The sequence below is a fragment of the Cyprinus carpio genome, chromosome A20 (assembly GCF_018340385.1).
Source record: "Cyprinus carpio isolate SPL01 chromosome A20, ASM1834038v1, whole genome shotgun sequence".
Taxonomy (NCBI): domain Eukaryota; kingdom Metazoa; phylum Chordata; class Actinopteri; order Cypriniformes; family Cyprinidae; genus Cyprinus; species Cyprinus carpio.
In genome coordinates this window covers 25,121,508-25,136,318 of record NC_056591.1, presented here as the reverse complement: position 1 = coordinate 25,136,318, position 14,811 = coordinate 25,121,508, and the positions used below count along the sequence as shown (strand labels likewise).

Sequence of the window (14,811 nt, the reverse complement as noted above, 5' to 3'; positions counted from 1 at the left end):
TATTGATTTAATGTTATGAATGTTAATATAAATATAAGAATTGTATTAATTTATTACATATATATTTTTAATTTAAATAAATATGAATTTAATTATATAATTTAAGTACAATAAAACAGTTATAATAAATAATAACGAAACTATAATAAATAATTTGGGGACATTACTTTTTTTTTGCATGTATTTAATTGAATATTATTTAATAATTTTTAATAATAATTACATTATTAAATTACAGTGTATTTATACCTTTGTTTGTATTGTCTTCAATTTATACACATTAAAGATATATACTATACTAAATAAATAAATACAAATAAATACATAGTTACTAATAAATCACAGTGATGTGAATATAAAAATAAAACACTAAAAAGAATCATTTGAATGATAAAAAAAAAAGAAAGAAAGAGGACCATAAAAATAAATCTGTGTGTTCTAATTTTTATTTTTATTTTTGGCATGAAATGAGACCAGGACATTTGTGAGAATTTGTTTTGAACATATAATGAGCAGAGCTCATTAAATCTAAATGTATCATAACATTTCTTAGTTATTAAAAAAAAAAAATAATAATTTTAATCCACTGATTATTTGTAGGTTAATATTAAATCATGGATCCCAGATTTTGGACCTCACTGTATGTATAATGTAAATGTCATTTGTCTAAGATGCTCCTTACAGTAACTCCTTACTAACATACATTTAAGCAGACAGGTACAGACAGCAACAGAAAGAGTGAAAGTGACAGCACACAACACAACAAAAAAGACCCACAGTTCCACCTGGCTTCCTACACTTGAGCCATTTAGACAGCTTCACTCTGACACTGGCCTCATGCATCATTTACAGAGCATCAGTCTGGAAACAAAGCGTGTAATGGAGCATGGAGACTTGGAGGGGGAAAGCAGACGCAAGGGAGACTGGAGAGAGGAAGCAGGATCTTCAGGGGCTCTATCCTGCTCAGAGACATGGCCGCTAATTGATTTAATCAAACGGTCCGTACCAATGAACTGGCTTAAGCATCATTTTGGTACAAAAGACGCATCTACATGCAGGCCTTCTGAGAGAATAGCAGTATTGGGAGGATACTTTTTGTTTGTTGGGACAGAAAGATGATCTTACCTTGAGATCTCTGTGGACAATGTGTTTTTGATGGCAATACTGAACCGCTGATACAATCTGTAGAAGAGAAGGAGACAAAGGCGTTTTAGAGCATGGAGAGAGAGAGACAGAGATGACTGGATGACAGACAGGGTGTGGTGTAACAGCCAATATGCCACATTAACTGGCATCATCGCTTTTTCCCAGAATGCCATTGATTTGACAGGGGAACATGTGTGCTGAGGTTCTGACACATGGTCTGGGATGATAAATGAGGGGGGAGAGAGAGACTTGAAAGCATCAGAATCTGGGTGTGAGATTGAGGGACCTATTTTCTTTATAAAAAGAGTATCAACTCGAAATGTAATGTACAAAACTATTCAAAAGTTTGGGGTCTTTTTTTTTTGAGGAATTCATATTTTATTCAGCAAAGGTGCATTATATTGATCAAAAGTGACAGTTTATAATATTCTAAAATATTTATATTTTAAATCAATGCTGCTCTTTTCAATTTTCATTAAAAAAACCTTAAAAAATGTTTAACAGTTTCTACAAAAATATTAAGCAGCACAACTGTTTTGAACATTAATAATAATAATAAATGTATCACTGGCATCAAATCAGCATATTATATATTATTTTTGAAGGATCACGTGACACTGAAGACTGGAGTAATGATGCTGAAAATTCAGCTTTGCATCACAGGCAAAAAATTCCATTTTAAAATTCATAACGGAGAAACATTTTTTTTTAAATTGTAAAAATATTTTACAATATTACTGTTTTTTCGGTCAGATAAATGCATCCTTGAGAATTTCTCTAAGAGAATTCTTTGACATGAAATAAAAATTCACCCTATCTGTTTTCTAAATGCATGTTATAAATGGTAATGTGAATAATTTATCCACATATAAGTTTCCTTTTTTGACCTCACTCATAACTGGATCTTCCAGTGACTACTCCAAACTCTTGAACGTTTGTGTAAGTTTGGCTGCTACAAAGAGATGACCAGCTAAATGCTCCTCACATTATCTTTATCATCACATTAAACACTGTGGGCAGTAAAAGTAATCATAGGTGACATATACGCCCACAATTACAGTATTTCTATAATGATATTCGAAATTGAACAAGATTCGCTTCCCAATGTTGATTTAGAAGAAAAATCTGCAGTGGAGCCGTGATCACTCCCATTATATTAGCTAAAACATTTAATAAACCAACACACACAAATGAAAGATTTCCAAAAGCATTACTTCAATAAAACATTGTGGGTTATAATTGTGGATTTCCTTATCTAGTTCTCAAATGCACAACATTCTTGATATGGTTTAATATTCATGCAGCTCTCTCCATGTCCCAGACATCAGATACGGGGAAAGATTTCCATTTCTTTCTCCGACTGGTGGAAGAATCTGGTGGTTTTTCTGCTCTGCTCAGAAATCTCGGTGGTGCTTCATGCCTGACCCAGATAAGCTGTCTCCACAGCAGCAGCACAGGGCTCAGACAGAGGAGAGCAGGATGGGAGGGAGACCCCATCGCTATGACTGCAGATGTCTGCATCAGCTGTGGGCAAACCCACCGTACTCGTCCATTAGACCGATGGGTCGCAGTGGGAAGCAGGGAGGTTGAAAGGGGTCTTCGTGTAATTAAAAGGAGCAAATGATGCTGTCAGTGGGGGGCTGTCTCATTAGAGCTCTCTCACTGCACTCAACACCTGGAGCTTTTTTGTTGACGGCACAATTTGGCCTAAATGCAGCATCAAGCAACAGTAAAAGCTTATTGCTGCCATCACTGCATGTGTTTGTCACCCATGATTCATTTATTACAAGTAATTTATGAGTGACATAAGTGAGTGATAAGTGAGTGACGTGACATTCAGCCAAGTATGGTGACCCATACTCAGAATTCGTGCTCTGCATTTAACCCATCCGTAGTGCACCACACAGAGCAGTGAACACACACACACCAACTGTGAACACACACCCGGAGCAGTGGTGGGCAGCCCATTTTATGCTGCGGCGCCCGGGGAGCAGTTTGGGGTTCGATGCCTTGCTCAAGGGCACCTAAGTCATGGTATTGTGGAGAGAGAACTGTACAATGCACTCCCCCCACCCACAATTCCTGCCGGCCCGAGACTCGAACTCACAACCCTTCGATTGGGAGTCCGACTCTCTAACCATTAGGCCACGACTTTACCATGATAATAGAGGGATTATTAAGATTAATGGAGAAGCATCCGGCTGGTCAAGTGATCTTAACATGGTGGTCATAATAAAACATGCTCACCTTTATGTACACTGAAAAAAATGTTTAATTCATCCAATTAAAAAAATTTAGGGCAAGTTATTTATTTTTCATTGGCCCAAGTTAAAAAATATAGATGTGAATCATTACCCTAAATTTTTTTAATTGGAGGAATGAAAATTTTTTTCAGTGTAGAACAAAATAACTTGGTCTTAAATAATCTAGGACAGTGATATGAATATGAACACTCACATGAATGTTTTTTATTTTAAGTGAAATAATATTTTATATATATATATAAACATTATGAATATTAAATAATATTATGATTTTATATATATATAATATATATATATATATATATATATATATATATATATATATTATATATATATATATAAATCATAATATTATTTAATATTCATAATGTTATTTTAAAAATAAAAAATGTCAACATGTCAACAACACCATTCATTTTTTTTTATTTATCAGTTTTGAAGATATTTGCTGACACAAAATTACTAACTTTATTATCATTAACATACTACAACCATAAAAAAATCCCATTTCATTACTTAAAATACAATAAAAATATGAAATAAAATAAAAAACATACTTATTTTGTTTCTGCTATTTGCCAAGGCAAGATTTCGAATTTTCGTTTAGTTTAAGTTGATTCTTAAATAACTAAAAAATCTTCTAGTATAAAATGTTAACAAAAATTATAATAGAATCTATTTAAATAACACAAACAACAATAGCATACTAACAAACTGCTTACTGGAGGGTATGTAATAAATATGCCTAAAAAAAATATGCAATAATAAATGTTTAAAGCAGTTGTTTGCTATATTATCGTCACATAATATCGAGTGTTTAACTTAAATTTAGAATAAATGTAGGTTATTTTTATTATGATGAAAAAATATATGGATATTTATTTAAATTCAATTTAATTTAATCTTGTCTAAAAATGGATTAACTTTCCGAAGTCTGATCAAATCATCGAGAAAGAGATTAATTTAGACATAAATATAGTTACACTGGTTTGGTCACTCTAGAAGCGCAATGCATTATTGTCTAATAGCTTTGTTCTTGCTGAATACTGAGCACTTTGTAAAAATTTAGAGTCCTTGTATTCTGTGCATAGAGGAAATTGCATAGTACGCACAGTAAACATATTGTAAAAATGCCATTATGCTATTTTTACAACGCATGGCTGCTGCGATGTCAGCAAATGAATTTTGACGAGGACTTGTGGTTTTCCAAAAGCGTTCTTAAACTGTTCAAACCATATTTAGTTTATGACCCCAAACCAAAAGTCGTGTATATGGGCCACATTCGGCCCACTAGGGAAACCCTTCACGCAGCTGCCACAGGATCCATCAACCGCCACTCACACAAGCGTCGCCCAATTGCAGTTCACAGCTTGGTGTGTCCATGGCAATCAGGAGACACATTAATGTGCAGGGCGGGACAGGGCTGTATTGAGTACACTGCAGTACTATACCTGTCTAAATTTAGCTCTGGCCTCCTTCTCCTTCATTCGCCCATGTGCTACGAGGTAGTCAAACACCTCCCCTGTGAAGATAAGTGACGCACATGGTGAATTATATAGCGCTCATGCGTTCTCGGTTTCATATGCTTCATTATGCAGAATTACAGGCCCGGTTGCACAAAATTACATAACATAATATGGAGCTCATAAGCAGTCAGTGTCATATTAGCTTCATCAAACTCACCACCACTGGCATACTCCATCACCAGATAAAGTGTCTTCTCTGTTTCTATGACCTCAAACAGCTTTACTGTAGAAAGAGACGGAGAAAGTCACACATGAAAATCAATGTTCATTATTCTGCTTTTTTAAAATTATTCCGACATTATTATAATTATTATACATTTTTGCTTGTATTGCAGGCCCATATGACAGTTGTCTGTTATAGGGATGCAGCAAAACTCAAAAGTAAAAGTTTGTGGTTAATGGAATCAAGTCTTATGGACTAAATATCTCACTGTCATAACTTTTTTTTTGCTAACTATAATGTAACAATTTTACAATAAAATAATGATAGAATAAAAAAAAAGCACAATATAATTTCTTTTTTTATTCTGGTTACACTTCACAATAAGGTTAAATTCCTTAACATTATGCAACAGGCATTCTGATCTAATAATAAACAGTTTTTTGCATTTTTGTCATATGAAATATTATGTATATATATATTATTAAAAAAATCTCCTAATTTATTTAAGGCTGCATTTATTTGATCAAAAAATACTGTAAAAGAGTATTATTCCTGTGATGGTAGAGCTGAATTTTCAGCAGCTATTATTCCAGTCTTCATTGTCGCACTGAAAACATCCAGCTGTACTCTTAAAATATCTAATGAGCTGAAATGTAATTTAGTTCACAGTGTGGCTGAAGAGCTCTTCCCTGTTGACCTGTAACTGGACAGACATGCGCCGTGGCTCCAGGAAAACATTAATGTATATGAATGCTGTTTGAGACGTGAGTGATGGGCCAGGTTTAAGTAACACTACCCAACAACACAACATCAAACATGTATTCCCAACATGCATGCTAAATTTAGTAATGCCATAAATGCCAGCGAAGGCAGCGCTCTTCTTCTGTGACAGCCATGTTTGAGTTCAGAGGCACACAAACACACACTTAAAGCTTCTGTGATCTGTTAAAAAAAATCTGTCAGGCAATCTGTCATTATTTACTCACCCACATGTTGTTCCAAATTCCTCAACAGAACACAAAAATGAATTTTCTGAATAGTTATTATACAACTCTTGCACTTTAATGACAGTTCATAATGATGTCTGTCAAGCTATGAAACGGACAAAACAACAACTCAAAAAATACACAAAAATATTCCAAGTCTTCTGAAGTCATGTGATCGCACTGAGTGAGAAACATACTGAAATTTAAGTCGTTATTAATACATAATGCACAGTTTTTAATAGAGTGCGAAAAAATAAGAATCACATTTTTAATAATTTCCTTTGGTGGAGGCAGCAGTCTGCATTATTTCAACTAGATAAATATTTAAGAAGTACATTTAAATTGCATTATACAGAATTTTTTTAGATTTCTCAATTTTTATGTTATTCACAAAGCATCATGGGACTATAGTTCTTTAGTCATTAAAGCTTTGTCTGATTTTTAAATATTTTTTTTTGCATTATATCAAAGTTTGTATTATTGTGATTCACCTTGTAGCAGCTTTATACAGTAGCTTATATTACTTTAAGACTTTTTAAGAATACTAGCGAACAAAGTCTTGTAATTTCAGCCTTTTCTCACATTAAAAAGACTTGAAATATAGTGGAAAAAGTGGGAGTTTTGTTTGTTTGTTTGTTTTGAGCTTCTCGGACATGCTTGATACATTACAAGAGCTGCATAATGATTTTTCAAATATTTCTACAGAAATCTTTCAAGAGACTGAAAATAACTGCATACAGGTTGAGGGCGAGTACATAATGATAAAACTTTCTTTTAGTGCTGCCCTGAATGTGCCAGGCTCTGAGTTTGACACAACCAGATCCACATCACCGCCACCCACATCCTCTTCTAGAAATCCACTCCGCATTTTTCCCTCATTTGTGAGAAAAGGACAAAAAGTAGGTCATCTCTGGGGCAGTGACGGCGTGTGACCAGACACTGTACACTTAAGGAGTAGACGATGCCCAAGCGTGTGCCACCACACAGATAATTGCAGAGGGGATCACATGTGGAATCGGAAGGAAGCGTTGTCATGACGACACACTGGATTTCTGATTCCTGGAAAGACTCTCTACATTCTGTGAAATAATGAGTGCAGATGAAATACAATGGAATGAGGGGTGAGCGAGGAGTAAGGCTGGCTTTAAGAGGTTATGTGAAGAGGCTGACGGAGGTAAATTCTGAATGAAAGAGAGAGGTTAGGAAGTGTGTGGGCCGTAGCTGGGAGTTAGCAATTACTTTCCCTCCTACTCACTGTTAACACGTTATCTTCATGACGATGCATTAAAAACTTTCACTGGTTCAGTCATTCATATGTGAAACATTCAAAAAGTGCCGCACAAACACAAACTTACACAGTACAGACAAACTGAAAACAATAGCGCTGGGAAGTCTGATTCATTTTAGCAATAAAACAATATGTTATATTGTGAGGTCACTTCCATCTTCCATTGCAATATCAAACCAGATGGGTTAACACAGACCTACAAATTCACATCTGACCATCAGACAATTTAAAGGTCACAGACCGACCTGGACAAATTCAGTAAACACTGACACTAAAAATTGGCCTATGATGGCATTCTGCATGCTTGAGCCTTGCCGAAACCGTCACTACATAGTAAAGATATATGTTTTCAATAAACATTATATAATTAAGCAATTTTCCTATTAGGCAGAACAAGGGTTTACAAAGAGGTGCAACAATTGTTCTGTTGTCACGTATCAAATCCTAAATTCTGATCTTCATACAGTTTTGTGACAAAGTATAGGAAAGATATGCAATATTATATATTGTGCAATATATATATTATATATATATATATATATAATATAAAATATCACAGTTTAAAATAACTCTGAAATCTAGAAAGTCTACTAATTGATCAAAATGACAGTAAAAACAGTAAATATCAAAATCTAAAAAAACTACTTTATGGTAATTTCTGATCATATTTTAATTTTTATAAAGTATGACAAAAGAAGTTTATTACTTATGATAATTCATTAAACATGCTAAATGTCTTATCTTTGTAATATCACCCTTACTATTTTTCTCACACAGTATAAATTAATATTTCTACACTACCATTCAAAAGTTTGTAGTCAGTAAGAATTTTTTTGAAAGAAGTCTCTCTTCTGCATTTATTTGATCAAAAATACACAAAAAATGGTAATATTGAAAAACATTATTACTATTTAAAATAACGGTTTTCTATTTTAATATAAGGAATAATGCCTGCGTCTTCAGTGTCACATGATCCTCCAGAAATCATTCTAATATGCTGATTTGCTGCTCAAGAAACATTTATTATTAATGTTGAAACCAATTGTGCTGCTTATATTTTGTGGACACCATATTTAATTGAAATGATTAATAAAGTTTTTATTTGTCATTTTTGATCAATTTAATGCGTCCTAGCTTAATAAAAGCATTACATCTTAAAAAATCTTACTGACCTTAAACATTTGAACATCAGTGTATATAGCTGACTTTATGTTTTAAGAAGGGAGTTCCTCATAAGGGGATCATCATATTTAGGGGTATTTGTCATCAAAAAGTTTGAAAGCCCTTATGCCATTTCAGTTTCATCACTGACCTATCAGCATCCAGAACTAGAACTACATATTTTATAACAGAATACAAGGGTCTCTCATGAACACAAACACCTGTTCATGTCTGGGAATGGAGGATGGGGGTCAACTGAGGGCTTATTAAGGTACTGGGGTGAGTGAGGGGCCAGGGGCCACACAGAGATGACATCATCAGACAGGAGGGGGGAGGAGAAGCATGTGCAGGCCATCAGATGATGGATGCTCAACAATGGAACACATAGAGGCATACAGGAGTGCTTTTGTGCTGCCGGGAGGAGCCGCTCGGCCGTCTGAATAGGAGCGGTGTGGCGGCTCTGGGAAAAGCAGAGGGAGTTCCTGCACAGAGGATTAGAGAGGCCTACGCTACGGTCCGCTTTGTGTGCCACATTCCCAAACATCTCCACAGAGAGAGAGAAAGAGACAGAGAGCTTCTAAAAACAGATTACTGTAGGACAACTTACCAATATTTGGATGATTTAGAATCTTCATTATTCTTACTTCCCTGAAGAGCTGAAAGAGAAGACAGAAAAAGCAAAAACAGAAGATGAGCTGGATTGAAAAAAAAAATGGTGTGAAGAAGTTTATAAAGTCTACTTTTCAAAAGTTTGGAGTTGATCTTTTTTTTTTTTTTTTTTTTTTTTTTTTTTAAGTAATTATTACTGTTCTTTTGAAATTTCTATTAACCAAAGAATCGTGAAAAAAAAAATGTAAAATGGTTTTTCACAAAAATATAAACTGTTTTCAATACTGATAATAATAAATGTTTTTGAGCAGCAAATCAGCATTTAAGAATTTCTGAAGGATTATTTGACCCTGAAGACTGGAGTAATGATGCTGAAAATCAGTGTTATTATTAATAACTAAAACTATTGTTGAAATAAAATAAAATCTAAAAATCATATTTCATTTCAACTAGTTTCCAAGGCAACTTTCCCATTTAAAAAATAACAAACAGAAGTAAAAAAAAAAAAAAAAAAAATACAGATATAATTAAAAACAACAAAAGTAATAAAAATGCCAAAAACACAACAAAATTACTATAATGGAAAATACTAAATTAACATCTAATTCAAAATATTAATAAAAACTAAACTAGTATTTTAATGATATTTAATTAACACTACTGAAAATTAACACCCCCATCGTAGAAATATATTGTATTTTCAAATATATTAACACAAAAAATATTTTACATTGTAATGATATTTCATAATATTACTGTTTTTACAATGCAGCTTTGCATAAGCATAAGAAACTTCTTTTAAAAACATTTTTCAAAAACATTACCAACCCCAAACTTTTGAATGGTCTCTAAATATGGAGGAAGTTTCCCCCCTTTAACATGAATTTATGGGAATTTTGTTTATTTGTTCACCAGGCGAAAATGCATGTAGGATCATTTAGAAAAGTACACTGGCTGTTCAAGTCAATGAAAAAAATAAGCTCACTTTTACCATTCCTATTCAGTTTCCCATACAGCTACAAGGCATGTGCACCAAAACTGAATTGAAAATGCCTTGTAATTCCCGTCACATCACTCTCTCTTTATGTTATCACTATATATCCATGCATAAACTCTCTCAAGCCTTACAAAAACACTTTAGCATTTCAGCCAGACTCTTCACCTTCAAACACACACCAATTATTTTCAAGAGTCTAGTATGTACGTCACTCTGACGCTTGCAGTCACACTTGAAAAGACACTGAAAACGTGAGAAACAGTGAAAGGTACAAAATGTTTTGTGCCCGTTTCAGAGAGTTCAATAGTCAGTAGCCATTGCACGAAAAGAAACTACCAAAAATCAATAGATCCCTCCGAGTGCAGGGCTAATTAGGCTCTTAGTCAGCCACCAATGTTCTAAACCAGCAATCCATACTAAAGCACTAGTACAAACACTATTCACATGCTTTCTCATATATCTGAACAAGTGGACACGGTCAGACGCTTTAGAGACGCAGAATAACCTGAGCTGACATCAAAGTGGACGCTTGTGGCCATTGAACCCTATCACTGTAGTACAGTAGATGCCCAGAGCAGGGCAGATCCAAATGATGGCATCTTATTTCAACGGGTCAGAGAGCGTAAAAGACTAAATTTAGCTGTAAACACAGACTGTGACTTTGTGCATGAAAAGTGGAAACACTATCTGTTCATACAGGCATTGTGCGGTTTATTTTCCACACAGACAGGATTGAATCTACAGTGCCACAGCAAAATAAATCATATTTTATCAAATAGGCAGACTTTATTGAATGTGATGAGAAAAAAGTAAACAAAGCAACATAACACATCTTTCTATTATAATGTCTTCGTTCTTGTAAGCGAATTGGCCAACAAAGATAATAATAATTGTAAGAAATATCATAAAGCCAAGGTATTTTTCATTAATTTATACAGTTATACATTGCTGTTGTGCAGCATCTCATTTGATTGTAAATTACAGTTTTGTTGTAAATTAATTATGTTTTCATTTCATTACATTTTAAAAGACTAATTAAACTGTTAAAGTATTATTAATTAATTTAATTAGACACAATTTTTATGATACATTTTTACTGAATCATAATTTAACACAATCCAGGCTAAAATAAAATGGAAAACAAAATTTAGGGTAAAATAAAACAGATTTCATGGGGCTGAAAAGGTAGCTCCATGGAGATTAACAAAACAAATTATCTTTACATTCATTCTCAAGGTCTAACAAACATATGGAAAGCATTTATTTTCCCATTCTGAATATTGTCATGAATATCAATATTGCGTGATATGGAAAAAATATATATTGTGATAATATTTTTGGCCATATCGCCCAACCCTAATCAGAGTGGTCATAGAGACTCACAAACGAATCCATCACTGAATGAACTTCCCATTAAAACAGTAATGAATTATCCAAAAGACTCACAAACATGAGTTATTGTTTGAATCAGTATAATTATTATTTTACTGAATTAACTCACTTAATCTGTCAGAATGGTAATAAATCATCAAAAAAGACTCCAGAACTCATGAGTTTTCTATCTGAATCAGTATGATGACTCCTTCACTAAATGAACAGAGTGGTAACGAATCAGTTAAAAAGACTTACAAACTCATTCATTTCTGTTTGAATCAGTCTATCATATCCTTTACTGAATGAAGTGCCTGAATCTGTTAGAACAGTAAAGAATTATACAAAAAGATTCACAAACTCCGATAAACCCTTTACTGAATGAAATGAATGAACAGTCAAATTCAGTGGTTGTCCATATGTCCATATGACAATATTGAAATAAATAAATATTAAAAATTACATCTTTAAAACATGACATTAAAATACTAAAAAAAAAAAAACCTACACTAAAATATTGCTTTAATAATATATAAATTGTATTATATATTTATATGCAGAATTTTGCAGGAAACACTGATCTTACCAAAACATACACAACAACAGACAAACACAACAAGCTGATATATAAAACTACAAAACAGTACCGGGGTGGTCCCATGATAATCGGGGCCTGACGGCGTTTAAACTGGCAAAACAGATCGCAGAGATCATGGTCTGGGGCTTTTCCTTATTTTTATTGCAGAAAGAGGGATGCTGGGAGCACATGCTCTAGAAAAGACTGCACAGCAGTAGTTTTAGCCCACAGCCACCAATTACAGAGCGCTAATTAAAGAGAGCGAGGTCTCCGCTAATGAGCGGAAGCCATCCAGACATAGATGGGCATGGCGTCTAGAGCAGAGCTGCTCTGAGGTGGAACATCAGCTGTTTAACATCTTCTGTGAATCATAAAAGATGAGTCATCAGTAGTATCAGAGATGTGGATGACAAACTGTGGATAGACCACCAGAGCTTCCTGTTTAGATGTCAACACAGCACACTGCTGAGAGTGAAAACAGTTACTCATCATTGACCCATCTGCGACACTTATAAGAGAACAAAAGTATGTAATGATGAATAAGAATTAAAGTTAAGATAATGCACAGATAATGCTATCAAAATGAGTTCACACTGAAGTCTCACAATAAAAAGAAATGTTAAAAAACAATTAAGAATTCAGATATTACGCATTTCAAGAATGTGTTCTGATCAAAAATAATATTAATTGGGATTTAAAATAAGCTAAATGTATACAAAATGATAATTTATAGAGTACTTTTTATTAAGAAGTGGCTGTCACAAACTCTAACCTTTAAATTTTAACTTATGAAAATAATAAAACTTAATAAAACATTAATACTTGTTAAGTAAATAAATATAAACAAATAAATGGGAAAAGATGTTTCATATGTACAGTATTAATCAGAACAAACTAGAAAAAAAAATTGTTTTCAAAGAATAATGACAATTTTTAACTCGTAAAAATAAATAAATAATAAATAAATCAATAAATCAATAAATATAAATGTTGCATGTATAGCCTCAATCTGGTCAGACTAGAAAAAATTGCTTTTGATGAATAACAACTTAAATTTCAACTTACGGAAATAATATAACTTAATAAATATTAAAAATTTAAATAAATAAATACTAAAATTATTGAATAAATGAATGAATGAATAAAAGTAGTGTATATGTAGTATCAATCAGACTAGAAGAACAATTTGTTTTCAGTGAATTGTGACTTTTGTGAACAGGGAGATTTTCGTCTGGTCACACATCGTATGACTTCAGAAGACTTCTCTGATACATTCTTTCTGAAGCTTGAAAAGTCCAGTCCTCCGTTAACTTCACCTGCATGGAGGAAGGAACCACCAGTAGGTCTGAAAAGAGATGAAAGTGACAATCTAGCCATCTATTTGAACAAATTCTAGGTGGACTGAATGTTTGCCTGTATATAACACACCGTGTAGATGCCATGTTCGTCAGCATCAAGAGCCCGATGTTGTGTGTAGGAGTACAGCTGCACTGCAGAGAATAGCTTTCTCTACAACATATGCATGCCCTTTTGTAAATGGATGCAATCTTGTCTGTAAAATACCTACATACAATTAGCGCAGAATTTATGTGTTTAAGTGCTCACATGCATGTGCGTTACAGTGCACACTCAGCATTATGGGATAAAAGCACAATTGCAGTATGCACTTTTATGTGCGCATCTCTCTAAAAATGTGTTTTTCTCATGGCCTGAGGTGGAAGCTACTTCCTGTGTTTGACAATGAATACACTCAATAGTGTTCTGTGGGAAAACACACAGCACTGCTGAATAAGTTTCACAAAGTGATGATGCTTCTCTTTGCAATCGCTGAAGACCCTCTGCCTTTGCCTTTAGTTCTATGCCTGGGAAAAGCACACCAAGATGAAGTTGCATGTTGTCAATTCATCAGACACCAGGAAGCAGAATGAGTCAGGTTTGCAGTATTTTAAGAGCAAATGAATTTTGATCATTGGTTGGTGCCACTCAGGAATCTCAGATGTAAGCAAAATCAATGTAACCATAACCAAAGAACTTAACTCATTCAGGTCCGGCCCACTTTTTACGATCGAATTTGAATATTGTATTTCACTAGGAGGTACATAGAAAAAAAAATTCTTGTAGGATTTACACTGAAACAATATTCACAAAATGCTAGTAGATTTAACAAATAAGCAAGTAATACACTGAATTAAACATGACATTCGAAAGTAGAACAGTATTTTAAAAACCATTTTAAATAGTATACTCTGATCATTTTTAGTTTTAAATTACACAAAATAAAATGAAAAGTACAATCAAGTGAGGTTAAGAACCCATAAGAAGGGCCACAGACGCGTGTGAGCACAAACAGACTAGTTTGAGAAACCACAAAAAAACAGCTAATGTCTGCTCAGAGCTCCTGAAGTGACAGGAAGAGGTTTTTTGTCTGTGCTTTTCTATTCACTTACTAAAAGCCAAACAGATTAGCTTAATCCATTAAAGTTTTGGAGCATTAAATATAGGCCTGTCAATTTAAAACATTAGTGCAAGTAATTATAAAATAACAATCCTAAGGAATTACCATCAGAGCCACTGAAGTACTTGAATTAATCACCTGAGCCGTAAATGCCATTTGACTAATCACTCTGGAGATGCAGAAAATGACATGACAAAGTTTGATTGGCTGATGATGGCACCAAAAGAACGTGCAGAATCTCCTAACAAATAACTATATTGAGCAGTGA

At 33.7% G+C, this 14,811-nt stretch overlaps 1 protein-coding gene across 13 annotated transcripts in view; it reads right to left on the bottom strand.

Annotated features, from left to right (window-relative positions):
* Positions 1-14,811, bottom strand: part of mark3b (MAP/microtubule affinity-regulating kinase 3b) — a 52,254-nt gene that overhangs the window by 17,613 nt on the left and 19,830 nt on the right. For all 13 annotated transcript variants that reach the window (XM_042778244.1, XM_042778253.1, XM_042778254.1 and 10 more), the window contains exons 4-7: positions 9,142-9,190; positions 5,094-5,159; positions 4,862-4,932; positions 1,126-1,182 (exon numbers count right to left, since the gene is read on the bottom strand). In XM_042778244.1, the coding sequence (XP_042634178.1) occupies positions 1,126-1,182; positions 4,862-4,932; positions 5,094-5,159; positions 9,142-9,190 (243 nt within the window). The remainder of the gene's footprint in view (positions 1-1,125; positions 1,183-4,861; positions 4,933-5,093; positions 5,160-9,141; positions 9,191-14,811) is intronic.